The sequence below is a fragment of the Rana temporaria genome, chromosome 6, assembly GCF_905171775.1.
Source record: "Rana temporaria chromosome 6, aRanTem1.1, whole genome shotgun sequence".
Lineage (NCBI taxonomy): Eukaryota > Metazoa > Chordata > Amphibia > Anura > Ranidae > Rana > Rana temporaria.
Genome location: NC_053494.1, coordinates 113,782,069 through 113,809,788, shown reverse-complemented (window position 1 = coordinate 113,809,788; position 27,720 = coordinate 113,782,069). Strand labels below are relative to the sequence as shown.

The window sequence follows — 27,720 nt, the reverse complement described above, 5'->3', positions numbered from 1 at the left end:
GCTAGTAAAAGAGCTGCAAGAAGATTGCGAAGAAGCCCAGCAGAAGGAAGAAGGCACCGGAGAGCAGAAGAAGAGACCCCCGAAGTCGGAATAAGACCCCCCGAAGCTGCCTAATAAATTACTTTTAAAACCTGTGTCGTGTGTTTTTTTTTTTACATTATTTTCCTCCAGGTGAATCATAGGGGTACGATGTACCCCATACTTATTTGCCTAGGGAGGGGGCCAGGATCTGGGGGCCCCCTTATTAAAGGGGACTCCCAGATTCCGATAAGCCCCCCGCCCGCAGACCCCGACAACCAACGGAGCTAGCTCGTCCCCACCCCTTCCTGACCGGCCGGGCTGGTGCTCGGATAAGGGTCTGGTATGGATTTTGGGGGGGCCCCACACCGTTTTTTCGGTGTCGGGGTTCCCCTTAAAATCCATACTAGACCGAAGGGTCCAGTATGCTCATGAAGGGGGTTCCCCTTAAAATCCATACTAGACCGAAGGGTCCAGTATGCTCATGAAGGGGGAACCCATGCCATTTTTTTTTTTTTTTATATTTGCGTGGAATTCCCCCTAATTATTGGGGGATCAAAGTCGCGTCCCTGCTCATTGAAGTCATATCTCAAGTTGTGGGGCAAAGTCGGATCCACAGTCGTATGACTTTTGTCAAAATCACGGCCGCGAATCGTGGTAAAATCGTGCGACTTTGAAGCCGTACAACTGTGAAAGGGGCCTTAGGCTGGGTTCACACTGATACGACACGACAGTCATATGACTTTCATCTGCAACATCGGTTCTACATCCATCTGACTTGAATGAACAGAACACTTCTTTGATCCAACTTTGTGATAGTCTGACTTGTTCTTTGACCAATCAAAACAATCCTAGAGTGAAATAAATTCATTTTACTGCTGCTGTAATCACATGTCGGATGTCAAAAGTCGGATGGTAAGGACAAGGATCCTACTTTGATCCGACTTCAATGATATTCAATGGGCTGAAGTAGGACCAAAGTCGGACTAAAGTAGTACAGGGAGCATTTTCAAAGTCGGACCGACTTGTGTCGGACCAGTTAAGACGGCTCTCATAGGGAAACATTGATTTTTACACGTCATGCGATATGAGCTCCCGATGTCAGAGCGTTTGTCGTACCAGTGTGAACCCAGCCTCATACAGATTAACACACATATTAAAAAGCCATAGGGGTTGATTTACTAAGGATGGAGTGTGCAAAATCTTGTGCAGTTCTGCTAAGAAACTATTCAGCTTCCATTTTTTTTGTCAAAGCTTAATTGAACAAGCTGAAGTTAGAAAATTATTGCCTACAATACACAACTGCACCAGGATTTTGCACTCCAGTTTTAGTAAATCATCCCCTTAGAGTCAACACAAAAAAGGTGGAGATAATTAGGTAGATTCAGAGAGAAGTGCCTAAACTTGCGGCAGCGTAGCTTAGCCTGGTTAGGCTACGCCGCCGTAAGTTAGCTAGGCAAGTACATGATTCTCAATGTACTTGCCTGCTAATATACGGCGGCGTAGCCTAAAGCGGGCGGGCGTAAGGGCGCCAAATTCAAATGTCTTGGAGGGGGGCGTGTTTGATGGTAATGAGGCTTGACCTCACGTTTTTTTACGTTTTTTTTAACTGCGCATGCGCCGGGCGCCTACATTTCCCAGTGTGCATTGCGGCTACGTACGCCGCACGGGCCTATTGATTTCGACGTGGACGTAAACAACGTAAATCCCAATTCGCGGACGACTTACGCAAACGACGTAAAAAATTTGAATCTCGCGGCGGGAACGGCGGCCATACTTTAACATTGTTATTCCACCTAATAGATGGAATAACTTTAGGCCTGCTAATGCCTTACGGAAACGGCGTAAATCGACTGCGGCGGCCGGGCGTACGTTCGTGAATCGGCGTATCAACTCATTTACATATTCTACGCTGACCGCAATGGAAGCGCCACCTAGCGGCCATCCAAAATATTGCAATCTAAGATAGGACGGCGCAAGCCGTCCTTTTTTTAGATATGTTTAAGAATATCTCTGTTTGAGCATACGCTTAAACATAGGTCGGCGTAGATTCTGAGTTAGGTCGACTTATCTACTGATAAGCCGGCCTAACTCTACCTGAATCTACCTAAAAGTTTAAACACAAGTTGGAAATTACATTTTAAGACTTACCTTTTCTGAGTAAGGTATAAAGACACTCAGCAAGACTTCCCCTGGGTGTAAATCAGAGGCACCTGAGAAAAAGGAGCCATCCAGTGGGATTGTCCGTGTTTTACCTACATGTAGTTAACGGAACACAAATTTTAGGATTAGATATTTTAGTTATGAAGTTGGAGCAGCAAAAAAAAAAAAAAAAGAATTTCACATTTGCTTAAAAGTACAATAGAAAACACATTGGCTACAGTCAGGAAAACAATCCACAAAATAGATTTCTCATTTGTGTAGATTATTTTAGTCAAGTTACAATTAGCTCTTTAGTTGCTTTTTTCATCTACTTTTGAGAAAAAAATGTCCCTCTAGAAATTTGCAATCCACATGAAGGCCCCACATGTGGGGAGGAGAAGAGTCTTCAAATAGTGCATCAAACCCCATCCCCAGATTTTTGCAACATTTTTGAGAAACTTTTTATAAAAAAAGTTTCTTGTTTTGTAAATAAGTTATTTTTCTCCTTTGCTGATGTGCGCTGATGAGGCTGCACTGATGGGCACTGATAGACTGCACTGATTGGCATTAATGAGGCGGCACTAACATTTACTGATGATACGGCACTAATATGCAGCACTGATAGGTGGCACTGATAGACAGCACTGATATGCGTAAATGATGGGCACTGATGGGCTGCACTGGTGAGCAGGCACCGATGGGCACTGAAAGGCAGCACTGACTGGCATCACTGATGGGCACAGATTGGCTGTACAGATGGGCACTGACTAGCATCAATGAGAGGCACTGTTGGAGCTGCACGGATAATCAGGGCACTGATGATCAGTCCCCCGATTATCAGTACAGGTCTCCCCTTTGAGGAAATGCCACAGATTGGCTCTCCTCACACTCTGTCAGCTGATAACTGGCATTTCCTTGTTTACATGTGATCAGCTGTGATTGGACACAGCTGATCACATGGGTTGGCTCTGTACATGGATCAGCTCTTTATTGAGAGGGGCACACAATTTTGCCTTTGTAAAAAAAAAAAAAGAAAGAAGGTTTTCTTGGTCCTCTAACACCAGTTCTCTATGACGGGTCATTGTTTTTAGTGAACAATTTATAAAAACAAAAAGAAAGTGAAAGGGTGTTTCACATGGTAACCATTATGATGCTATTTGTTTAGGTTACAGTGTAGTAGAGTGATGAAAAGTAAAAAGGGAGACAGAGGAAATGCTTCCTTTTAAATGCAGCAGTCTGCTGGCCTCATTCTCCCAGGCTCAACTTCTCAAACCAGGCAGAAATTTGCCTGAAGATCGAGAAAAGTCAGGGCTTTTTTCCTCAAACAATAGGTGCTGGAACACAACCGCGACCCCCCAAAACTCCTCCACCCACCCACACCCTCCAAATCACATCAAATAGTGGTGTGGTAAGTCAAATTTCACGAACAGTAGGAGGGTCTAAAAGGGGCATCAAATACCAGGATTGCATTATATACAGAGTGCAGAGTTCAGGGGGGTTACACACAGAGTGCAGAGCTGTCACTTGTAAACACAGAAACCTAACTTCTGTGTTTACAAGTGATTGTGGTGAGCGCCCCCCCCCCCCCCCAAGGGTCTGAGCCAGAGGTGGTGGGACTGAGTTCCACCAAGTTTCCCCTGAGAAAAAGTCCTGAGAAAAGGTATAAATACAGTATATATAATAAAGATAAAAAGATATAGCTTAACCACTTAAGGACCGCCTCCTGCACATATACGTCGGCAGAATGGCATGGCTGGGCACAAGCACGTACAGGTACGTCCTCTTTAAGTGCCCAGCCGTAGGTCGCGGGCACACGCCCGCGACCCGGTCCGAAGCTCCGTGACCCGATCGCCGCTGGAGTCCCGCGATCGGTCCCCGGAGCTCAAGAACGGGGAGAGCTGTGTGTAAACACAGCTTCCCCGTTCTTCACTGTGGCGCCGTCATTGATCGTGTGTTCCCTTTTATAGGGTCCCCCTCAGCCTCCGTCCGACCTGACGTCACGCAACAGCTGATGAATCCATTGCCCAGCAGCGGCACAACAACTAGGACTCAGCCGTCTCTCTCCCCGGCTCTCTCCGGCTGCCCAGCTCTGACGCTTTGCGGACTGTCTGCTACAGATGCACGCCAGCTTCCACGACTGCACCATATTACTATGATGTAAGTGCTGGATATATTTTTATGTTTTAAATTAAAAGCAGCATACTCAGAGGCGCTTCCCTCTTTTGTCTTTCTCTTGCATACACCGAGCTGGCTTCGCTCCTGGATAGCAGCCCTGAACTACTGCCTTCAACCACATCAGTTCCTCATTTTCATCAATCACAGCCTTTTTAGGCATTTTTGCTGGGACTGAACCTATCATGGATTTTTGATTATGAACAGTCATACTGTATATCCCCAATGTGTTTTGTGATTTTTATCTCAAACTAATCGATCCTTTTAATCAATTTTATTATCATTATTTTTATTTTTATTTTTATTTATTTTTAACCCTTTAGTTGATTGTTTTGTGCAAACACCCTGAGCGCTGTACTCCATCCAATTTTTTACAGTAAGAAACACAAATGAGGTCACACTTAACCCCTTCAGCGCCCCCTTGTGGTTAACTCCCAAACTGCAATTGGCATTTTCACAGTAAACAATGCATTTTTAATGCATTTTTTGCTGTGAAAATGACAATGGTCCCAAAAATGTGTCAAAATTGTCCAATAATGTCGCAGTCACAAAAAGAAATCGCTGATCGCCGACATTAGTAGTAAAACCTTTTTTTTTTATAAAAATGCAATAAAACTATCCCCTATTTTCTAAACGCTATAAATTTTGCGCAAACCAATCGATGAACGCTTATTGCGATTTTTTTACCAAAAGTAGGTAGAAGAATACGTATCGGCCTAAACTGAGGACATTTTTTTGGGGGGATATTCATTATAGCACAAAGTAAAAAATATTGCATTTTTTTCAAAATTGTCGCTCTATTTTTGTTTATATCGCAAAAAATAAAAACCGCATAGGTGATCAAATACCACCAAAAGAAAGCTCTATTTGTGGGGAAAAAAGGACACCAATTTTGTTTGGGAGCCACCGCGCAATTATCAGTTAAAGCGACGCAGTGCCAAATTGCAAAAACTGGCCAGGTCCTTTAGCTGCCTAAAGGTCCGGGTCTTAAGTGGTTAAAAAGTCCATTGTTGCTTTATATTGTGATCTGTTGGAAACACATTAACCACTTCAGCCCCGGACCATATTGCTGGTCAATGACCGGGCCACTTTTTGCAATTCAGCAATGCGTCGCTTTAACTGACAATTGCGCGGTCGTGCGATGTGGCTCCCAAACAAAATTGGCGTCCTCTTTTTCCCACAAATAGAGCTTTCTTTTGGTGGTATTTGATCACCGCGGTTTTTCGTTTTTGCGCTATAAACAAAAATAGAGTGACAATTTTGAAAAAAATATATATTTTTTACTTTTGCTATAATAAATATCCCCCAACAATCTATAAAAAAAATTGTTTTTTCCTTAGTTTAAGCCGATACGTATTCTTCTACATATTTTTCATAAAAAAATAAATAAAATCTCAATAAGCGTTTACTGATTGGTTTGCGCAAAAGTTATAGGGCCAGATCCAGAAAGAAATACATTGGCGCAGCGTATCAGAGATACACTACGCCGCCGTACCTTACCTGTTGCATTTTCGAATCCTCAGCGAGTTCACGCCGTAAGTTACGGCGGCGTAGTGTATTTCTGGCGGTGTATTTCAAATTGGGCAGGTTGGGGGCGGGTTTCATTTAAATAAAGCGCGTCCCCGCGCCGAATGAAATGCGCATGCGTCGTTCCTAAATTTCCCGCCGTGCATTGCGCTAAATGACGTCGCAACTACGTCATTTTTTTTAACTTAGACGTGAGTTACGTCCATCCCTATTCACCGACGACTTACGCAAAAAATTTTTTTTTAAATTTCGACGCTGGAACGACGGCCATACTTAACATGGCAATTCTATGTATACCCCGAAAAATACCAGCTTTAACTATACGCCGGAAAAAGTTGACTACAGACGACGTTAGAAAATGCGACGGCCGCGCGTACGTTTGTGGATCGTCGTAAATCGCTAATTTGCATACCCGACGCGGAAAACGCCACCCAGCGGACGCCAAAGTATTGCATCTTAGATCCGAAGGCGTACGAAGACGTACACCTGACGGATCTAACCCAGAAGCCGTCGTATCTTGTTTTGAGGATTCAAATCAACGATACGACGCAGGAAATTTGAAAGTACGCCAGCGTATCAGTAGATACGCCGGCGTACTTCGTATGTGGATCTGGCCCACAGCGTTTACAAAATAGGGAATAGTTTTATGGCATTTTTATTAATATTTTTTTTTTTACTAGTAATGGCAGCGATCAGCGATTTTTATCGGTACTGCGACATTATGGCGGACATTTTTGACACATTTTTGGGACCATTGGCATTTTTATAGCGATCAGTGCTATAAAAATGCATTGATTACTTGAAAAATGGCACTGGCAGTGAAGAGATTAACACAAGGTGGCGAGGAAGGGGTTAATCATGTTCCCTTGGTGTGTTCTAACTGAAGGGGGGGGTGGGACTGACATGGGGAGATGACAAATCGCTGTTCATACATTGTATGAACAGACGATAGGTCATTTCCCCCCCTGACAGGGCCGGGAGCTGTGTGTTTACACACACAGCTTCCGGTTATCGCTCTGTAACGAGCGATCGCGGGTGCCCGGCGGTGATCGCACACGCGTCGGGATCAGGGGCGAGCGGGGGGCACGCGCCCCTAGTGGCTGATTCGCGAGGTGACGTAGATCTACGTGACCTCGCGCAGCAGAGCCGACCTGCCGCCATATAACTGCCGCCGGCTGGTTGGCAAGTAGTTAATACAATGTAAAGTTACTGAAAAGTCCACTTCAAGCTTGCCATCTTTTATGTAAACAATATTAGCTGAACTACACGGTGCAATACAGTTTTATTATAGAGAGAACAGGTTTACAGTAATGCTAACAGTATGTGACCTGTGTTTCTGGACAACAGAATAATTACCTTTGGATACCAAGTTTAGTGTAGCTCCCCCTGCAGCAAGAACTGGGTTAAGGTCACTTGCTGAACCTTTGCTGATGACATGCCCTCCAAGACACTAAATACATTACAAACATTAGATTAGAATGAAATGGAAGTAGTATTCAGTACATAAATAGCTATTTACCTGATTGAGAATAATAACTATTTTTATAAAATAATATATATATATATATATATATATATATATATATATATATATATATATATATATATATATATATATATATATAAAATAATTGCAGAACATTTCAAAACCGAGTATACATACAGCCATGCTTCTAATTTGCTCTCCGGCCAGCGTTCTCAGCTGCTGCAGTAATGCATGGAATATCTTGGCTTTATGCTGTGGCAACTTGGAAACACTCTCATTTAAAATGTGTTTAACTTGTGCAAGACTGACTGCAGCTCCAATTGTAATCCCTAAAAAAAAAAAAAAAACACAAGTGTCTTTAGAAAATGTCTCAGATGTTTAAAATAATATTCAATCTGGATCTTCCACTATTTTTCCGTTTTCAAAAATAAATAAATAAATAAGTTTATTAAAATGCATCTTAAAGTGGATGTAACCGCATTCATGAAATCTGACCTAGGCACATATATCTGTAGTGTTTACTTATCTCTCTCCAAAACACTAAGTCCTGTGTATTTCTGCTATTCTGTTTCTCTGTTAATCAGCAGAGTCACTTCTTACAAGTTCTACAACAAAGGAGATAAAAGCAGCTGGAAATGTGTGTTGGGGTGGGTGCATAGAGATAGATTAGCAGAGAGTTGGTCTATTAACAATACAGCTCTGCATGTTTCTTCGTTCCTCTGCGGATGTGGATGGGGGGGGGGGGGGGTTGTGCCTTTCCTCCAATCAGCTCCTGGCACAGTGTATGCCCAGACTCCCCTCCCACTGCTAAAAAAGGAAGAAACACTTCTAACACAATGTATGTTTACTTTTCCAAACAGTGTAGAAAGTTGAAGACAGCAGATATACATGTAAAACTTATGTAGGGAGATTGGTTTCATTTCTGTGTATCATCTGGGGCTGTTCACTTCACTGGGTATATATGAGGGTTTACATCCACTTTAAGCTAGGAAGGCTAAAGGAAGAAAAAACAACCATGCTGACAATGAAGCCAAGCATAATGTATCCCATAGTCAAGTACAGCCAAAAAATACATTATATTGCATCTTAACAGGCCAGTCCTAATTATGCTTGTATAATAAGTGTGGAGTTATTGGATGGCTAAGTAATCTACGGACTTCTTCATAAAAAGACAACAGCATCTCCTCTATCTCCCGTCGTTCAAGGCTTTCCCCACCCTCATCACAGCTCTGTTCTCATTACCCAGTCTCTACTATCCTAGTGAGATAATGTAGTTCCACTCTTCATTCTGAATACTCCATGATATAAAAGTTAAATCCAATAAGGAGACAGAGACCCCCTCTCATAATATCTTTGGGAAGGTAGTCAGGCCTTGGAGCTTAGAACCTAGATCTTCAAGACTGAATCCCCTACAGAAGGGGGTTTATTCATTCTGACAGCATTAACCCAGACATTTTTGATTATGCTGCCTGTTCTTTTAAAGTTTGGTGTAGATCTTGGTGTCAATATAGATTTCTAAAATCTAAAAAAAAAAAGAAGAATATAAATTACCTTGGCTACTTGTGGACACAGCGTACAAATCACCAATTCTTACAGGGGAGATGATAACTGGGTATAAAACACCTTCAAACTTCATCTGAATCCCTGAAAAAAAAAAATGTACACAAAAGGTAATACACCTTAGTATTATAAAACAAACACAACCAATATTGTGGCACAAGAAACTTTTCAATACTTCTTACAGTCGATATTTTCCGACCCGTCAAGTGTTCAGCACTCAACATTACCCTCTTCCCACTCCACTTTATTTGGTATTTTATTGAACATTCTATTTTCTCAAATACTGGGAAGAACATACTTTGGGACTTTCAAAATTCACTAGAATTATTTGTAGCACTACCCCTGAAGGAGCTGCTGGTTTAGATTTGGGCCTGCCGTTACCTTACTGTTCCATGCACTCGTCTCAGGCATTCTCCTTGAAGAAGTAGTCAAAGGAAGAAATGTCTTCACCAAACACCAAGTCTCTTTTTCTCCCCCTGTAGAGAGGGTTTTTAATTGAAGACAACTTCAGAAAAGAGGGATGGAGATTTAGGGGAGAGTCAGGCATCTGACTCGCAAACCACAGATATTCTTTTTAGGTCCAGAGGAACAGCCGTTTCCACACTGGACACAGCGACCACCGGATAGGCCCACTCTCACTGGTCTAGCAGCCGGTGCGAAGCTTGATCAAAGGATAGTCTCTGCCACAGACTAGGTGAATTATAGAACTTGTTCGATAGTCTCTGCCACAGACTAGGTGAAGGTAGAACTCCGCTCTCAGTGCCAGGATCTTTCAGCCGTTCCATCAGCACTGTGAGATAAACTTTGAGATCCGCATATATCCTCCAATTGAGTCCTCAAATGCTCGGTCCCTTCCAGCAGGTAAGGCGACACAGGATCATCCCTGGATCAGTAGGACCCAGTAGCTCCTGGCCCTACATCTCAGTTGCAAGGCCTCAGGCCAACGTGGCCCCAAGGCGGTAACTACAAACGCATCCCTGATGCCAGGAGGGCCCTCAGGGTGGGATCAGATAACGAACCCCCACAAAATGGTGTCTGCCCCTTAAGTACCCACTCCCAGAATGCACAGCGGGTTGACCACGGCCTCTGGGCTGCTTCTGGGAAAGAGGCACCCAATGCATCCAGCCTGTTGCCTTTCTAACTCTGACCAGCGGTGACAGCGACACCCTCCATCAGAGGGAAAATCATGCAACCAGCGAGACTGGAAAAGAGTCATGAATTTGAACAAATCTCTCTGGGCCAAACTACTGCCCAGGCAACTATAATTTCAACATGAATAGCTAGATTCAGGTAGAGTTAGGTCGGCGTATCAGTAGATACGCCGACCTAACTCAGAATCTGCGCCGACCTATGTTTAAGTGTATTCTCAAACAGAGATACGCTTAAACATACCTAAGATACGATGGCTTGCGCCGTCCTATCTTAGGTTGCAATATGTAGGCTGGCCGCTAGGTGGCGCTTCCATTGCGGTCGGCGTAGAATATGTAAATCAGTAGATACGCCTATTCACAAACGTACGCCCGGCCGCCGCAGTACATTTACGCCGTTTACGTAACGCATTAGCAGGCCTAAAGTTATTCCATCAAATAGTTGGAATAGTAATGTTAAAGTATGGCCGCCGTTCCCGCTTCAAAATTCGAAATTTTTACGTTGTTTGCGTAAGTAGTCCGTGAATAGGGATTTACGTGGTTTACGTCCACGTTGAAATCAATAGGCCCGTGCGGCGCACTTAGCCGCAATGCACACTGGGAAATGTAGGCGCACGGCGCATGCGCAGTTGCAAAAAAAACGTCAATCACGTCAGGTCAAGCCTAATTATCATAAAACACGCCCCCCTCAGCCAAATTTGAATTAGGCGCCCTTACGCCCGCCCGCTTTAGGCTACGCCGCCGTAACTTAGCAGGCAAGTACATTGTGAATCATGTACTTGCCTTGCTAACTTACGGCGGCGTAGCCTAAATGCCTTAAGCTACGCCGCCGCAAGTATGCGCTCGCCATCCTGAATCTAGCTAATAGTGCCCAATCATTGGAAGCAGGTTTTTCAGTAATGGCATAAGCAGTACTTATACAGTATACACATTTTGGAACAGTTTTTTTTTCTTTTAGGCCACACAAAAAGCATAAAAGGGACACTTGTTTTTTTTTTCTCACCTACAGTAGTGTTCCCAACTACAAGGGGAGCTTTGGGAAACTTCATCTTCAGCTCCAGAAGTTCTTGAAGTGTGGATGGAGAGTGCCATGTGATTCTCTCTCCATGGAAGGTGGTCATTACCTTTGGGTTGCTTAGCCTGATCTAAAATAATAAAAAAGAAAATTACCCGGTGGTGAAGTTTACAAAGTGCTCTTTTTTGTCACCACAATGTTAGCTCTAAAATTTGCAAGCGACACCAACTTTGGCCATTAATACAGTCTATTCATAAGGAAATACCTGGTTTGTAAACCAGCTAATTGAGCTTAGGGTCCGAGTTAACTTTTGGAATTAAAGTGTTACTAAACCCAGGACCCTTCCTATTAATTTATCTGGTCTCCCACAGTACACAGAACATGGACATGCAATAGTTTTAGTAAATATAAACTGTTAATTACCTTTTCTCATCAGCAGTATATGCTGTAGCAGTCATGTGACTCCTATGAGTGTCTGGCTGAGCACTTGTTAAAGCTTGTAGGAGGAGTTTTCATTCTGCTCTCACTGTTCTATAAGACTGCAGGACCCCTGAACCCCTGTCTGGACAGTGCTGATTGGCCCTGTACTGATCACATGCACTCTCACAAGAAAAAAACTCTAGCAATACACACCAAACTGATTATGTGCAGTTTGTTCCCTTGCCTCTATAATGAGGCGAGATCACAGGAGACAAGATCAAACAGCCCTTTTACACAATGTAGAGATTTCCACAGAGAGTATAACAAACATGCTTTACTGCATTTGCACACTGATTTTACTGTTGTGGGTTTAGTAAAACTTTAAGGTTATGGGGCAGATTCAGAAAGATCGGCGTAATTTTCGGCAGGCGTAGCGCATCTCATATGCGCTACGCCGCCGTAACTTGGAGAGGCGAGTACCGTATTCAGAAAGAACTTGCGCTCTAAGTTACGGCGGCGTAGTGTAAATGGGCCGGCGTAAGCCCGCCTAATTCAAATTATCAAGGCAGTGGGCGTGTTGTATTACAATGAGCCGTGACCTCATGTAAATGAGGGAACGAACGACGTATGCGCGCGCATGCTCAGAGTCACGTCGCAAATACTCCCAAAGATACGTTGGCTCAATGCTTTGTCGACGTGAATGTAACATACGCCCAGCCCCATTCAAGTACGACTTACGCAAACGACGTAAAATACGACGCTGTTCCGACGTCCATACCTTAACATGACTTACCCCTGCTTTATGAGTGGTAAACTTATTCCGGACCGACGCCTTACGTAAACGGCGTAGCTAAATCCGACGGGCGCAAGTACGTTTCTGAATCAGCGTATCTAGCTCATTTGCATATTCTACGCAAAAATCTACGGAAGCGCCCCTAGCGGCCAGCGTAAATATGCACCCAAGATACAACGGCGTAAGCGACTTACGTCAGTCATATCTTGGACAAATTCTGGCGTATCTGATTCTTTGAATCAGGCGCATAGATACGATGCCTCACATTCGGACTTACGACGGCGTATCTGGAGATACGCCGTTGTAAACCCTTTGTGAATCCGGGCCTAGGAGTTTATTTTTACGTTCAGGGTCAGGGGTGGGATGAAGTTAGTGCCTGTTCACACAGGGGCGGCTTCAAAGTCATCCGACTCTGAAGCCGCCCCGCACAACGCAACCTCAGCGCAGCTTGCAAACAACTTCTTTAATAGAAGTCAATGCAAGTCCCTCTGAAGTCGCCTACAAGTAGTGGAAGCGTTTAAGTCAGAGCGACTTGAGTTGCTCCTATTAGAATGATTCCATTGCACTGCATAGAGTGCGACTTGTCAGGCGGCTAAGTCGCCTAACAGGTCACCCCTGTGTGAACGTTATGGTTGAAGTTAAACTTCATAAAAAAAAAAAAAAGACAGACAGACATACCGTTGGCTGTTTTTATGTAACTACATGCATAATTAAAATGGGAGTTTTCAGTTTAGGCTTTAAAGCTATCAAAATGGATTATAAAATTATGCATACATTTAATTAAAATTTTATTTGGGTCAAATATAATCACCAATTCTTATAAACTCTGTTTTTCAGGGATGAGAATATAATATTGGGCGTTTCAGAAACGGAGTTGAGGCCAAATCAGATAAAGTAAACAAGTTTGAGCCTGAACCTCCAGCAAACGGATCTCCAATTCAACATCACTATTATTATTCTCATGAATTTGACAAACAATTAACGGCTACCTGTGTGGTCAAGGTGAACTCCAGCTAAACAAAAAAAATTGTAACTGGCTAATGAATCCAGTCTGCCTGTTCAGTGATCATCTCTAGAATAAGGTGACCAAACGTCTACGGACAATATCCCCGGAGCCAGTCTGTCCCCGGTTCTGTCCCCGGATTCAGGGACGGCACCCATACCCATTACTGACAGCCTATCCATCCAGCACAGCCAGGGATTGGTGGGCAAGCCAGGGCTGTGAGCTGGAGTGGGAGCTGTCAAATCAAATATTTGATGTTGGGGACAGGCAGGAGCAGAGCGTCTGGCAGATCCAGGATGGTGGAGTAGCACTGCCTCAGAGTCACCAAGCAGAGACACAGCTGCGGAATATAGCAGGTTTGCTCACTCCCCTACCAAAACGCCATCTCAACTATCTGCTGCTGCACCAGCCTCTTCTCCCCTCTGCAGAGTCTTCACGATCTCCACTAATCTCCACTCGACTGAACACATTTGTTGTTGGAAATTTTGAAAGCATGCTATAAAACATTTGTTGTCGGAAATTCCGACAAAAATTGTCCGATGGAGCGTACAAATGGTCTGATTATCCGACAAAATGCTGCCATCACACATTTGTTGTCGGAAAATCTGATTGTGCGTACGAGGCTTAAAGGGTCACTAAAGGAAATTTTTTTTTTAGCTAAATAGCTTCCTTTACCTTACTGCAGTCCTGGTTTCATGTCCTCATTGTTCGTTTTTGCTTTTAATGTTGCTGTAAATCCTCTCTGTTCTGGACACTTCCTGGTTGCCTGTTTCCTGATAACCACAGTGCTGGGAGATTTCTCACGGTGGTCACTAATGTGATTATTGTGTGTAAAACGAAACTGGATTGGTGCTGAGGAGTTTTAGACAAAGTATCACTGCTCTCTATTGGCTGACTGCCCTCTAGTGGCTCTCTGTACATCAGAGAACCAGGAAACAACAGCAAAAACGAAACTACACTGCAGGCACATAATATGATTGTTTTTTTATCTATTTTTAATCATTTTTAAAAGGAATCAGTTAACTATTATGTCTCTATGCCCTGTAAACAATCATTTCAGCTAAAAAAAAAAATTCCTTTAGTGACCCTTTAAGACTACTCAGCTACCTGCTTCCTCTGTTAACCACTTAACAACCACCTCCTGCATATAATCGTCAGCAAAATGGCACGGCTGGGCAGATGTATGTACAGGTACGTCCTGTACATCTGTACAGCTCCGGGACCGCGGGACCCGATCGCCGCTGGGGTCCCGCAATCGGTCCCCGGAGCTGAAGAACGTGGAGAGCCGCGCGTAAACACGGCTTCCCCGTGCTTCACTGTGGCGGCTGCATCGATCGTGTCATCCCCTTTATAGGGAGACACAATCGATGACGTCACTCCTACAGCCACACCCCCTACAGTTGTAAACACACACTAGGTGAAACATAACTCCTTCAGCGCCCCCTGTGGTTAACTCCCAAACTTCAACTGTCATTTCCACAATAAACAATGCATTTAAATGCATTTTTTGCTGTGAAAATGACAATGGTCCCAAAAATGTGTCAAAATTTCCGAAGTGTCTGCCATAATGTCGCAGTCACAAAAAAAAAAAAAAAAACGCTGATCACCGCCATTAGTAGTAAAAAAAAAAAAAATTTATAAAAATGCAATAAAACTATCCCCTATTTTGTAAACGCTAAAAATTTTGCGCAAACCAACCGATAAACACTTATTGCGATTTTTTTTACCAAAAATATGTAGAAGAATACGTATCGGCCTAAACTGAGGAAAAAAACATTTTTTTTATATATTTTTGGGGGATATTTATTATAGCAAAAAGAAAAAAATATTGAATTTTTTTCAAAATTATCGCTCTATTTTTGTTTATAGCGCAAAAAATAAAAACCGCAGAGGTGATCAAATACCACCAAAAGAAAGCTCTATTTGTGGGAAAAAAAGGACGCCAATTTTGTTTGGGAGCCACGTCGCACGACCGCGCAATTGTCAGTTAAAACGACGCAGTGCCGAATCACAAAAAGGGGCCTGGTCCTTTACCTGCATTTTGGTCCGGGGCTTAAGTGGTTAACTTATGATGTACCAAAACTTTACACGAAAATGCAGTACAGCCTTTACAGTGTCTTTATTTTGCATCTCACACATACGGCACCTCTCACAGATATTAGATTGCGGGCTGGTTGCGGGTGCTTGAATCACATCTGTTCCCGCAACCACCTGCAGCTATATTGCGCTGCTATTATGGCACCCCCACGCTTCTCAGCCCATAGCGCATTTGCGGGAACCACAGGAAAATCACATTGTCAAAAAGACCATTCTTTTTCCCTGCCACTGACCAGCAGCTGGCATAGCCTCTTAGCGTTCTGCCAAGAATCTGAGCTCTCGCCCCCTCCACAGCCCAGCGCTCCAGTGAGCATTGGAGGGGCAAAGCAGAAAGCAACCGACAGTCACAGTTCAGAGTGGAGAGAAGAACTAATTGATCAGCAGTGTTTAATCACTCAATTATCAGTGTGAAGCCAGAAAGTAGAGGGGAGTATGTAGTATTAGAGTGATGCCACATCCACATCCAAGTATGTAAGTTTTTTTTTTTTATTCCTGAATTTCTTTTTTTAAATCCAAATCCTCAGCCACTTGTTGGTTATTAGTATTTTTAAAATACCAGTCTTTCATTCCCTAACGCTGCACTAAAGTCGCCACCTTTTCTTCAAGCCACTTGGGACACCTTTGGGTTGCCCCAAGGAGAGTAGTAATGCACAGTAATTCCGCAGCAAATAGTGGGTGTGGCCAGATTGCTCTTGCTGACGTCATTGCACTGCACCCCAGTGATGCCAAACCTGCCCCCAGACAGCCGCCCGCAGCTCCTGGAAGGCAATAGATTTGTGTGTGACTATCTTAGTTACTTGGGGAGCCACAGTCCGGTCTGAATAATGTGTCCGGGTTTCAATCCGCCTGAAACCCGGACACATGATTCAGATCCCAGACAGGTGGCAGACAGAGACTAAGGTTAGCAGTTTGCATGGCAGTGTGGCAGTGTACAGAGGCAGCCACTATCACTTTTTAAAAAGCACGGTTGTACGGGGGCTCCACCTACATAGCTGCGTCATTCATTTACAGATTCCTGTGAATGAATAAACCTCAAGTACCATCTTCCACTGTGGGATTGTATTTATCAATGGGCTGCAGGGGTGTTGATGAGCGCAACCATAGTCCATTGACATGTATTCTGGCTTTCAATCAGTGGTATGGGCTGAAAGCTGGAGAACATGTCGCAGGAGCCCCCATTGCACGTTTGATCAACTGATGGCGGGTGCAATGCTTTCCAGGCCCCCGCTGGAAAAAATAAATGCAATTTTTTCTGCAAAAACCTGTGCATTTTTTTTTCACAGAGGTAAACTTATCCTTTAATCCTGGAGGGAGTGAGGGAAGTCTGGAGGATGTAGCAGCAGTTCTGGAGGGCGGAGATGAGGTAGAGGTATGTACAGGTCTGCCAGTTTAGTGGGGCAGAACCACCTCAGAAGTAGTGAAACAGGGGCGGCAGGACCGTGAGGGAGAGTGGTGGGTCGGCAGACTTTGCAGGGAGAGTGTGAAGAGTCTGGGGAGCAGTAGTGCCATGGTCCCCAGGCAAGGAAATGTGCCATCAGCTCAGGAGATCAGGTGAGAACAGGGCATACTCACTGCTGCTTGATGGAGAGCACACTGCTGTGACAGGGAGAGGATTGCCATAGAAAACAGCAACAACTAGCTGATAAGGAGATAAGGAGGATGTTTCTTTGCAGAGAGGCAGCAGAGCTCACAAATTAAATGTCTTTGCTGTCGGGGCTTTGGGGGACTCAATGGAAATCTGTGAGCCCCCCCTAGATCCAGTCATGATGTGGGGGGGCAAAATACACCTGTGGGCAAAAATCCTTGCACGCCCCTGGCCATATGCAAAATTGTACAAATGGACTTATAAGTGCAATGGTAAAACCTATAAATGAATAGCCAATGCAAATCAACCAATGTATTGCAATATATAAGTGATGCTGCAAATATATTTTGAGAAATTACAGAGCTTCAATGTGCAAATAATGGAGAAATCCCCTACATGCAATAATAACAGAGATGCAAATCAACCAGTGTATTAGAATATAGTAGTGATGGTGTCACCCTCTCTGCAAAAAGGTAAGATATATTGTAGAGCTGCAATGTACAAATAGTGGTGAAACCCCCTATATAAAATCATATGTCTTACATCAAGTGTACATTTTATGATAAGAATATATAGGGGCTCTGCAATATTTCTTACCTTTTGCAGAGAGGGTGACACCATCACTACTATATTCTAATACATTGGCTGATTTGTATCTCTGTTATTATTATTGTATGTAGGGGGTTTCACCATTATTTGCACATTGAAGCTCTGCAATTTCTCAAAATATACTTACAGAGGGGGTGACACCATCACTACTATATTGCAATACATTGGTTCATTTGCACTGGATATACATTTATAGGTTTTACCATTTCACTTTTAAGTCCATTTGTAGAATTGTATAAAAGGAAGTGTAGGGTTGTGTTGCATTTTTTGGCTTTTGGTATACAGGGCCAGGACATACTGATCACCACTGTATGCCATGAAGAAACCTCCACTTGCTGACCACGCCCACTTGTTGGCCACACACACTTTTTGGGACTGCGCCCAAATGCGTGGGTTAGCTGCTGCATTTACCTCAAGGACCACCAAAGCACCCTAAAAAAAAATCCTGATGGATTGAATTTGAATTTTGCCACCCCATCCCTCCCTCCAAGTTGTTTCTCTATCTTGTCTTCTTAACATTTGGTAGTCATATCCCCAAAAATTCTAAGAAGTATCTTTTTTTATTTCATGGACGAAATGTGAGAAATAATGTATATATCATACAATCATTCCATAAACACATACCACATAAACTGCATATGTCATTTGAGGAATATAGGCATATAAAATAGTATATAATTTGCCAATAACAAAAAAATAAATAAAAATGTCCCCAGATTTCATTTAAAAAATCTGGTCACCTTACTCTAGCATGCTAGCTTAATTCCTGTGGTCACATCTTTTGAAATTTGACTCAAAAATAGTAATTTGCACCTGTAGTTATCTCTCCGACTTCCAAGGGAGTGATTTTGCCCCCCAGAGCCAGGAATAACTGACATTCCTCTTCAGGGTACAGGCTATTAGGCATAGTGGGTGCGGTGCAAGGTGTAAAGATTGGGTGCCAGTCACTTTTTGTAAAAATGAACAAAGAGATCTTATTTCTCTTAACAGGAAGAGGGGGTTAGGGCACAGGACACCCTTAGATAAATGCAATAACAATTAAGGCGAACTCCGCAGACCCAAAATAGAACTTGGCAGACAGCAATACAGATAGAGGGCCTTTAAGCTGAATGCAGCAATCTGTATCTTGTAGCAACTTCTGTTTCCTATAGCAACAACTTCACTCACAGTATTCCTCTTTAGATCTTCAAGCTTAACTCACTATCTCTCACTAGACTTCTTGGCCTCTCAGCTACCTGCTGGATCCCTCAAGCTTTACCCACAGCTAACCGCTGTACTTATCTTCAAGATTTACTTACAGCCACCCGCCTAATTCCTTCAAGCTTTACTCATAGCTACCCAATGTATTCCTGGATGAGTCTCCAGTGAAGCTTTCCCCACTTACTTCACCGTTCACGGCTAGTAAAGCATCTGCTCCGGTGCTCCTTCAGAACTTCATCCCTTCCACACTTGCCTCTGGTAAAAGGAGTGGTCATCCCTCCAGCAACTGCATCTCCGTTACCCCCAGCAATGATCAGGCTGAGCCTCTAACATACATGGTTCTGCCACAAGCTTTGGGCCCAACCTCTGCTGCTCTTCCTTTGCGGAACCTTGAATTACTGAATAGGCTTCACGTATGCCCAGCAGCCAGTAGAACTCCTGGATAGGCCTCAGGCTCCAGGTCTAGCAGCCAGTAGTTGTTTGACACACATCCACCCAGGCCGCAGCCCACCTGACTCCTCCCGAATAAATAGCCTGTCCCAGCATGCACAGAAACTCCTGCTGATTGGCTGAGACAATGTATTTACCCATCACCTGAATTTACCATAATCTATTCTCCTAAAGGCAACAGTGCAACAGAAGAGAGAGGCTACACACTGATCAAAAGGTCGCAGGATGACGTGGTGCACGTGAAGCACGCACGTCGGAGGGAGGAGCTGCAAGCGCCACGGATCTGTCCCAGGGAAGGCTGCGAGGGATGGAGGGACCTGGCGGTGCTCCAGCGACGGCGGATGCGTCGCAGCAAAGGAGGGCACCGAGCGGTTAGCCCGCTCTCCCCGCAGACCACACCAACTCCCCCCGCTCTCCGGAAATCTTCATCCTCCGCCCCCCCCCCCGTCCCCTGACGGCAGCAGGCGAAGCTCACCACGAGTGAAGCGCTGGGAGGCTTCCCTCTGGGTCACGCTGGTGGGTCGCCCGCCCCCCCCCCCCCCTTTCTCGGATCATCCCTTGGAAACCCTGGCACTAGGAGGTAAAAGTGAAAATAACAATTTCTGATGTATGAAGACCAGCAAACGAGGTAATATTAACCCTTTTGTTATTGGCATAATGATTCTTTGGATGCAGTGTGTGGATCTGGTGACCTAGCCCAAGCAGTGGAGACAGGGGGAGAAAGTGGAGTCCATCCATACATTTTACTTTGTCACACTTCAAACGTTTTAAAGGAGCCTTGCAAATTTGGTTTTTCTATGCCTCGTCTCAATATATTCCCTAAGAGTTTGAATGCTGATGGTCTCTAATCATAGCCCTGTTTGATATGGACTTTAATGTGGACATTTAGCGGTTAAAGAGCAGGCACCCCGCTGTCACAGTACCTACCTCTGTTGTGAGAGGAGAAAAAAGGAAGGGAGAGAGACATACTTAAAAAAAAAAAAAAAACATAAAGGTAAAGCAAGGTCGGGGGCTCTGTACTTGAAACAACGGGCAAACATCAGAGGCATACAATAAATACACTAAATATGCACTACTCTTTTCTGAATAAGCTTGGCAGCCTATCAAAAATAATAAAATAAGGATAAGTTCATTTCCTATACCTGAGGAGCATAAGTATGTATGGCCTATAGGACCATAGACCACACGCATTGTAGGAACTGCCACTGAGCTGTTAGCTGGTAAGTACCAGCCATCTAGGAGATACTGCACTTATCTCCGCAGACCGCTGCGAAACCACTGGCGGACTTGTTCGGCAGATTAGAGACAAAAGTCAGAGGAATTTTTACCCCCCCCATTGGGCCTGGCCCGGAGCGCCGGATGGTCGTACTGGAAAGCCCGTGGGGCATTCAGAAAACATAGCGCCGAGGCAAAGAACAGGGTACAGGGCGTAACAGCCCAATTGGTTCGGAGCTCCCTCCTTACCATAGAGGGGGAAAGGAGGGATGGTATAAGAGTGGAAAGAAGAGGAATAGAAGAAGGTAATAAGTGGCGTATAAGGGAGACGAGGAGACACTGCCCCCTACCCGCCCGTTGTTGTGGAAGGATTGCTGGACCCCCATTGTAGACGTCCCCCCAAGAAGGCGGGTTCAAACGGGGGTGGCATCACCTTAGATGGAAAACGTACGTAACCCTTCACCTATGAGTTTACCCTAACGCCTGTGGCAATTTAAAGAAATACTCAACTTATAAGGTCGCCCGGAATACCTGGGGCAAAACATTTTCTCTTTTCGTTTTCTTTTTTTGGTTTTTTTCCCTCTTTCTCCCCTCCCTTTTTTCTTCAAAACTGGGGAAACGCATTAGACAGACAAAAAAATACAATATGAACAGGTCAACTAGGGGGGCGGTCCCGAAAAACCTTAAAGAGACTTCCTCTACAAGTACGATCAGACACTATATGACCCCGGACGGGAGTACCAAGAGCCCAGGACAGATAAAAAAAGCGGAAAAAACGGGGACAATGAAAAAGGGAGCGGGGGAGGTGGCCACCCCAATGGCGGACATTTCAACAGAGTCCGAACATGCAGCCAGTCAAACGCATGACACTAGCCGGGAGTCCCACGTTCCCAATATGGGAGAAATGGAGGCTATGTTAAAGAGGTTGGAGAACGTAATAAGAGAGGAAATCGGCATATTAAGAACGGACTTACATCACGTATTGGAACGAGTAGAGGAAGCAGAGAAAAAGATTGAAAAGCAGGACCTGGACCTCACTGAAATAAAAAACCAACATCTGTCGTTGAAACAAAACCAGAGGTGGTTGCAATATCGAATAGAAGATCAAGAGAACCGTAACAGAAGGCAAAACTTAAGAATACGTTCCATTAAGGAGGAGAAGGGTGAAGACTTGAGAAAAATTCTCAACGACCTGTTCCTCCCCCTCCTCGAAAAAGCTTCGGAAGGACCCCTTAAATTAGAACGGGTCCATAGGGTGGGACAGATCAGAGATGGAGGAGGAAATTGGCATAGGGATATTATTGCTAGATTCAGACATTTTGAACATAAAGAGGAGATCTGGCGAAAACTGAGAAAAAAGCCGCCGCTATCCTATGCCGGGACAGAGATTCAGATCTTCACGGACCTGGCCTGGGAAACACTGGCCAGAAGAAGACATCAAAAACCCTTATTGGAACAGATGCGTTCACTTAATATAAATTACCAGTGGGGTTTCCCGGCCTGCTTGATAGGCCATAGGGAAGGGGTATCAGCGAAATTAATATTTCCCGAGGACCTGGTGGGATTCTGCCGCAAATTCGATATGCCTGTGGTGGACTTACCCGGTTGGGTGGAATAGCAAAAATTTTTTTTTTTTTGTTTTTCCCTTTTTCTTTTCTTCTTTTTTCTGGAAAGGGGTATGACCCCCAGGGTGGCCCCGGGGGATAGGTTCAGGGGTATACTATCCGGCATGGGGGGGATGGGAAGAGGGAGGGAGGGGGGATGAGTGGAGGGAGGAGGGGGGAGGGCAGATCTGTTACCCCACCCACTTAAGATCTAGTCCCCTGAATTTTGGGGGAAAAAGGGTGGGAGGGGCGTGGAGGAGCTCCACCTCAGCCACAAGAACCGATGGGTAGGGGGCCCCAAAGATCCCTACGGTTCAGAGGCGTTGTATTGGCCTGGGTAGGGGGGGAGGGAGAGGGGGAGTGGAGGGAGGAGGGAGGGGGGCTGGGGATGGGGAAGGGAAAAGGGAACTTGGCTCCCAAGGAATCTCATGGACAGTTCATTAGGAAATGATCTAGGTATAGAATAATGACTGAAGCAAAATTTATTTCTTACAATGTCAAGGGTTTGAATTCAGCCGTTAAAAGACTTAAGGTACTGGCAGAGATCGAACAATTTAGAGCGGATGTTGTGTTTATACAGGAATCCCACTTAACTATAGATGCGAATACTAAGCTTTTCTCCCCTGCCTACCCCACTTGGTTTTATGGGGATTCTATTTCGAAACGTGCTAGGGGCGTGGCAATTGGGTTCACAAGGGGGTTTGGATTTACCCTTGAGGCAAGGATGACAGACCCAGAAGGGAGATTTTTATTCCTGAGGGTAAGAATTGATAACATTGTTTATACCTTAGCAAATATTTACGCCCCAAATGTTCATCAAACCCAATATTTAGGGAAAATTCTGGGAAAGTTAAAAGACTTCGCCGAGGGATATACGATCTTGATGGGAGACTTAAATTTCGCCCTGGATCCGAAAGAAGACAGTACGTTCCGTGGGCGGGCGACAAAAAATGGCCTTTTACAAAGAATTAAACAAAAGATTCATGACCACCAACTAGTCGATGCCTGGCGGATTTTCCATCCTAAGGAACATGACTACACGTTCTACTCCCCCCCCCACGGTACATACTCCAGAATCGACTACATCCTGGCGGACCACAGACTTCTGGACTCTATAACGGAAACGGACATAGGAATCATGACGGTGTCAGACCATGCACCAATCTCTATGAAAATTAAACTGTCCACACAAAGGAGACAGAGGCCGGTGTGGCGCCTGGATGATAGCCTGATACGCGATGAAGGAGGGGCAAGTAGGGTGGAGGAGGAATTAAAACAATTCTTCCTCATCAATGATACAGAAGGGATAACCAGCGCAACCCTTTGGGAGACACACAAAGCCTACATCAGAGGAATTTTAATCGCGGAGGGCGTTAAAAAAAAAAAAAGAGAGGATAAGTAAAGCTAACTCCCTGACTAAAGAGATAGAGACCCTAGAACGCGAACATAAAGTGCAGGGATTAAAAGAAACATATCTTAACTTAACTATAAAGAGAGACGCACTCAAGGAGATCATGGAACAGGAAGCGAGATATAAACTTAACTGTATCTCCAAAGAGAGATACGTATGGGGTAACAAACCAAGCAAGCTACTAGCTAAAATGGCTCAAAAAAAGAAAGCTAGAAACTATATCGAAAAAATAAAAAGGAAAGACGGGAACATGGTATATGCAAATAGAGAAATAGCGGATACATTTAAAAACTATTATGAGGAACTCTACACATTAAAAAATCCAGGGTGGCAGGCAGGGGAAAGGGAGGGGAAGATCCGAGATTTCCTGGACAGGGCAGGACTTCCTAGTCTGGAGGAGATGGAAAGGTTAAACATGGACCGCCCCATATCCGAAGAAGAAATAAAAGAAGCTCTAAATACCACCATGGGGGGTAAAAGCCCGGGGCCGGATGGGTTTTCCTCCCAGTATTATAAGAGATTTAGCAACATTTTGATTCCAAGGATGTGCAAATACTTCAATGGGCTAGGGTCTGAATATGAATTCAGCAGGGAAGCTATTGCGGCTACGGTTGCAATAATTTTGAAGGAAGGGAAAGATAGCTCTCTCTGTTCGGCATACAGACCTATTTCTCTGTTAAATACAGACACTAAGCTCTTTGCCAAGATTCTTGCGGGGCGACTCAAAGGGGCAATGCACGTTTTGATTCACCCCGATCAGGTAGGCTTTGTGCCCAACAGAGAGGGCAAAGATAATAGTCTAAGGGCAATTCTCCTGCTACAGACCATAAGGCAGAATGAGCCCCCAGGTCTTTTCCTGTCAGTGGATGCTGAAAAAGCTTTTGACAGGGTGGACTGGGGGCTCATGATGGAGACTCTTAACGCCATGGGAATAGGAAAAAGGATGTCCCGCTGGATTAAAACACTCTACCACCACCCTACAGCAAAAATAAAAATTAATGGAACACTATCAGACCCCTTCGAGATGAAAAACGGGACAAAGCAGGGCTGTCCCCTGTCCCCCCTTCTTTTCATTCTTTCGTTAGAGCCTCTGCTGTCTACCATACGTAACGACCCCGATATTAATGGAGTCAGAGTAGAAGGGGAGGAACATAAACTATCGGCTTTCGCCGATGATATTTTGTTTTACCTAACCAACCCGGCTAAATCTATCCCAAAGCTCTCCAAAGTGTTGCAACAATATGGTGCCATCTCAAATTTTAAAATTAACGAAACGAAATCTGAAATTCTGAATATTAATTTAAACAAGAAGGAGGCGGGTCGGGTCAAGGAGATCTGCGTGTTCCCCTGGACAAAAGAATTAAAGTATCTAGGAGTTAAATTGGCCAATACAGCCCAAAAGATGTATAAAATAAATTACGTTCCCTTACTAAATGAGATCAAGAGAGAATTAAAAAAAACGGTTAATAAACCTATATCATGGATCGGACGCATTAATATGCTGAAGATGGTTGTAGTCCCAAAAATTCTTTATAAATTTTTATTACTCCCCATAGCCCTTCCTCAGCAATTTTTGAGAATCCTTAATTCTTTGTTACTAAACTACGTCTGGAAAAACAAGAAGCATAGAATATCCCTCTCCATCCTGAAACAGGGTAAACCACTTGGTGGTCTGGCAGTCCCGGATATCAAAAGTTATTATAAGGCGGCGGTTTTAGCACGGGCGGTAGAATGGGCACGGGACAGGAGGGACAAAAGGTGGGTACAAATTGAGAAAGCACTAACTAGTAAATATTTGAATAATATTATTTGGATCCCTGCACACCACAGAGCACTAGACCACAAAACACTTGATTTAACACGGGACACTTTAAGAATGTGGGATAAGACCCTGACACAAATAGAGGGTAAATTTAATTCCCCACTAATGAACCTAAAGGAAAATCCTTTTTTTGCACCAGGGGAAAACAAAATTGGGGGGAATTGGATTAAGGCAGACACGGTTCACTTAGGGGACATTGTTAAGGAGGGAGAGATAATGACCTATGAAGACTTGAGATCCAAAACGGATTTCTGGAACTTGGATAGGTGGCATTACTCCCAGTTGTATCACTTTGTAAGGAACCTCCCCCGCCCACTGCGGACGGAGGCGGAGCTAACTCTACTCGAGAAGATTTGTAAATCTAAGAATAGTAAGGGCACTATCACTAAATTATATGGATTATTGGTAAAGATAGGTTCACGGAGCGAAGCACCCTTTATAGGTAAATGGGAAAGAGAGTTAGGAACCACAAGAGGGTCAAACAGTTTCAAGAGGATTATGCACCTTACCCATTCATCCGCAATCGACGTACGAACTGCCGAAACAAATTATAAGTGTATCTCAGGGTGGTATATTACCCCGGACAAAGCAAATAAATACAAAGCAGATCAGACCGCAGAATGTTGGCGGGGCTGCCCAGAAAGAGGCACGATGGCCCACCTTTGGTGGTTATGCCCAAAAATACAAACTTACTGGGACATAATTCTGAGTCAAATTAAAGTTATTACGGGCGAAGATTTAAAGAAAGACCCCTGGGTCGTTCTCTTCCATTGCAGCCAGGAGGGGAAAAGAAAATACAAGCAGTCTTTACTTCCTCATCTTTTAAACGCCGCCAAGAAACTTATACCCAAAAAGTGGCAGGAGACGGAAAGTCCACACGTATGGAACTGGATAGACGAAGTGGAGGAAACGTACAGGCTGGAAGAGTTAAAGGACAGCCACCTAGAGACGACTGGCGGACTTAGGAAGAAATGGGAAAAATGGAGGGAATACAAAAAAACATGGAGTTATGCAGAAAGAATTAGGGCACGCTAACTAATAAGCCATATGTGAGCCACATGGTTATAATAATGTCCCTGGCTATGGTCATTTTCTAGAGCGAGTCATATACTACTTTTGATCGATGAACATCTGAGACTGGTTTTTACGAAGGAAAAGTTAGGAGATTCCTGGGAGCCAAGAGGGGGGGGGGGGGGGGGGGGAGTCAAAAAAAAAAAAATATAGAGCCACAAGGGCAAGCCATTGTACTAAGCCATTCCCGCATTTTAAATAAGTGTTGGCCTATATTTAAAAAAGGAAAGAAGAAGAATAATAATAATAATTAAAAAAAAAAAAAAAAAAACCTAAGTAGCATAGCAAATATACCACTTATGATGCAAACTACAAAACGAGACGTAAGACACATCAAACCATGAGTGGGTCTCTATGATTTGGTAAGAGCTGAGGTGGAAGAAAAAAAGAAAAAAAAAAAAAAAAAAAAAAAAAAAAAAAGAAGAGAGAGGCTACAAATTAAACTCAGACTTAGGACAGAAATACTGTTGCAATACTGTTGCAAGAAAAATGATATGGAATGATATGGATTTCTGCTAAAATTGGTCATAAAATGTGATCTGATCTTCATCTGAGTCACAAAAATAGACAATCACAGTCTAATTAAACTAATAACACACAAATAATTAATTTTATTAAACACACCGTGTAAACATTCACTGTGCAGGTGGAAAAAGTAGGTGAACCCCTAGACTAATGACATCTCCAAGAGCTAATTGGAGTGAGGTGTCAGCCAACTGGAGTCCAATCAATGAGATGAGATTGGAGGTGTTGGTTACAGCTGCCCTGCCCTATAAAAAAAAACACACCAGTTCTGGGTTTGCTTTTCAAAAGGAGCATTGCCTGATGTGAATGATGCCTCGCACAAAAGAGCTCTCAGACGACCTACGATTAAGAATTGTTGACTTGCATAAAGCTGAAAAGGGTTAAAAAAGTATCTTCAAAAGCCTTGCTGTTCATCAGTTCACGGTAAGACAAATTGTCTATAAATGGAGAAAGTTCAGCACTGCTGCTACTCTCCCTAGGAGTGGGCGTCCTGTAAAGATGATTGCAAAAACACAGCGCAGACTGCTCAATGAGGTGAAGAAGAATCCTAGAGTGTCAGCTAAAGACTTACAAAAGTCTCTGGCATATGCCAACATCCTTGTTAGCGAATCTATGATACGTAAAACACTAAACAAGAATGGATTTTATGGGGAGGATACTACAGAGGAAGTCACTGCTGTTCAAAAAAAACATTGCTACACATTTACAGTTTGCACAAGAGCATCTGGATGTTCCACAGCAGTACTGGCAAAATATTCTGTGGACAGATGAAACCAAAGTTGAGTTGTTTGGAAGAAACACACAACCCTATGTGTGGAGAAAAAGAGGCACAGCACACCAACATCAA

At 43.9% G+C, this 27,720-nt stretch overlaps 1 protein-coding gene across 2 annotated transcripts in view; it reads right to left on the bottom strand.

Moving 5' to 3' along the window:
- Window positions 1–27,720, bottom strand: part of LOC120943720 (aldehyde oxidase 1-like) — a 213,843-nt gene that overhangs the window by 109,899 nt on the left and 76,224 nt on the right. For both annotated transcript variants that reach the window (XM_040357196.1, XM_040357195.1), the window contains 5 exons: window positions 11,057–11,198; window positions 8,897–8,989; window positions 7,523–7,674; window positions 7,216–7,309; window positions 2,170–2,273 (listed from right to left, as the gene is read on the bottom strand). In XM_040357196.1, coding sequence (XP_040213130.1) covers window positions 2,170–2,273; window positions 7,216–7,309; window positions 7,523–7,674; window positions 8,897–8,989; window positions 11,057–11,198 — 585 coding nt within the window. The remainder of the gene's footprint in view (window positions 1–2,169; window positions 2,274–7,215; window positions 7,310–7,522; window positions 7,675–8,896; window positions 8,990–11,056; window positions 11,199–27,720) is intronic.